At 35.0% G+C, this 2,500-nt stretch overlaps 1 protein-coding gene across 1 annotated transcript in view; it reads left to right on the top strand.

Annotated features, from left to right (window-relative positions):
- Positions 1-2,500, top strand: part of LOC125026845 (transmembrane protein adipocyte-associated 1-like) — a 20,959-nt gene that overhangs the window by 12,613 nt on the left and 5,846 nt on the right. The window contains exons 4-6 of the mRNA XM_047615481.1: positions 415-611; positions 1,418-1,490; positions 1,927-2,110. Coding sequence (XP_047471437.1) covers positions 415-611; positions 1,418-1,490; positions 1,927-2,110 — 454 coding nt within the window. The remainder of the gene's footprint in view (positions 1-414; positions 612-1,417; positions 1,491-1,926; positions 2,111-2,500) is intronic.

The following is a 2,500-nucleotide window of genomic DNA, read 5'->3' as shown; positions in this document are numbered from 1 at the left end:
ACTCACTCACTCACTAACTAACTAACTAACTAACTAACTAACTAACTAACTAACTAACTGACTGACTGACTGACTGACTGACTGACTGACTGACTGACTGACTGACTAACTAACTAACTAACTAACTAACTAACTAACTAACTAACTAACTAACTAACTAACTAACTAACTAACTAACTAACTAACTAACTACATACATACATACATACATACATACATACATACATACATACATACATGTATATATGTATATGTATATATCTATATGTATATATCTATATGTATATATGTATATATACATATATTTATTTATTTACTTATTTATATGTTTATTTATTTATTGACTTGTTTATTTAAAATACATGCTACCCCAGTTTGAAGTAGAAAAGAATGAAAAACTGCATTCCTTAACAGGACACTTAGACAACAAGACCAGCATTAGGCGCGTCCTGGTGGTCACCTCAATGATTGCCCTGCCGTACTCTGTGGTGCAAGGGGCACTGGAGGTCCTCACGCCAGACCAAGACTTCTATGTTCCTGCCAAGGACTATGACCTCTTTGGTCACGGTGGATCGCTCTTTTGGATGATATCATCCATTGTCTTTACGCTGGTGGGTGCTAGGAGAGGTGGGAGCTTTGAGGTGCATTTTGTTTTTGTTGTCTTCAGATACTGCCTCTTATTAGTTACTTGTGCATATATTGCTGATTTTTCTGTGGATGTTTGTATATTTTTAATGCTGAAGGGCAGGAATGGGGTTTTCAGTTTTTTATTTGGTAATTGATTAATATTATTGGCTTGCATTTTTATAAGAATAGCACACCATTTTCAGGCATTTTTTTTCTTACCAGTTTTAAATACTGAAATATTATGATATTTAACCTGGTGCTGCAGGGGATGGCATGTATGTACGTGCTATGCCCACTGTGAGTTAAATTTATTAATTGTCTTTACACACAAATGGCTCCACAAGTACTAATTCACCAATGAGCCAATTACAAGTATTACCTGTCTCACCTGTTTACCCTTTTCCTTGATTTGCAGAAATATTTTTTTGTATTTTGTATTGCTGTTAGTAATGTAAATAACACTTTAATTATTATAGTGTCTGTAGTAAAAATATCAATATTGATAGCATTAGTAAAGCAAAACAAAAAAAACAAAAAAACTTTTACCCACAAATTCAAGAAAAGGTGAAATCAGGAGGGCACAAGGTCTACTAATTGACTCCTTTGTGGCAATACACTTGCAGAGTTATCTATGTGCACAGACATTTCACAGAACAATGCTACAGTGAGCACATTTTCCCAGTGACATTTGGTTAATGTGACATAAACATTTGCACATAGTATGTGGCTTGAAGGTTGCTCATGGTTTGAAGAGAAAAGTTCTTTATTGATAAGGTTAATTTAATTTCAGATCTACTCATTCATCTTGGTGTTGAGACTGGACTGGCTGAGAAAGCGTTTCTTATTCCTTCTGTGGATGCCAAGTAAGTTATCTTTCTGTCACTTACATGAAGGTTCATTACAATGGAAAATTAGAGAGCATATAACTTTCCTTATGCATTTTAGTGGGTACTGACAACTATGTTTATTGCACAGTAATTGACCTTACTTGCATTTCAAGTTCTGGGATGTGATTTAATGCCCATGCTACACAAACAAACAGAAGACTGTAGGTCATTCACATGCTGGATATATGGATTCTGTCTCCTAGTTGTGCTATTTGTATTAAATGTTTAAAAGCCGTTGACTGAAGAAAGGTGTCAAAAGTTTTCTGTAGGTAAATTATTTGAACAAGAAATAGAAGGTTTTGTAGAAATAAAGTGATATATAAGCAGCTATCATATTTGATATTTATTTTGAAATTGATTCTTTGAATGTTCATGACCTTCTTTATGATTACTTACTTTGACTTCTTTTCAGTGAAACGTGCCTTTTACGTGTACCTTGGGTTCCTAGCTGGTCTTAACCTAATCCAGAGCATTGGGAGTGGCCTCTACCATGCTCATATTGCTGTGGGTTTGTGCCTAGTCAATGCCACCACCTGGACTTACTTTTCCCTCCTGACACCCCTTATATACTACACATTCATATCAGAATTTTTTGGGTGAGTAACTTTTTTTTATTTGCCTCTGAAGTATGCTGTTTGTTGACTTTGTAAGCTTTTGTGGAATTACATGTATGGACATGCCATGCTCCCAATGAGGTTAGCTTATTAATTGTATTTACACACAAATGGCTCCGCAGGTGCTTAGTCACCAATGAGTCAGTCACTAGTCTGACCTATCTCACCAGTTTACCCTTTTCCCGTATTTTTAGAAATACTTTATTATATTTCATATTGCCATTAGTATTGTTAATAATACTGAATCAGTGATAGTAATAACAGCTTTAATAATAATAGCATTAGTAGAAAAAATCCTGAAAACTCAAGGAGGGGGAAAATCAGGTGAAAAGCAGACTACTGATTGACTCTATGGTGGCTGAGCACTTGTAG

Source organism: Penaeus chinensis, chromosome 1 (genome assembly GCF_019202785.1).
Source record: "Penaeus chinensis breed Huanghai No. 1 chromosome 1, ASM1920278v2, whole genome shotgun sequence".
Lineage (NCBI taxonomy): Eukaryota > Metazoa > Arthropoda > Malacostraca > Decapoda > Penaeidae > Penaeus > Penaeus chinensis.
This window is presented reverse-complemented; position numbering and strand designations above follow the sequence as displayed.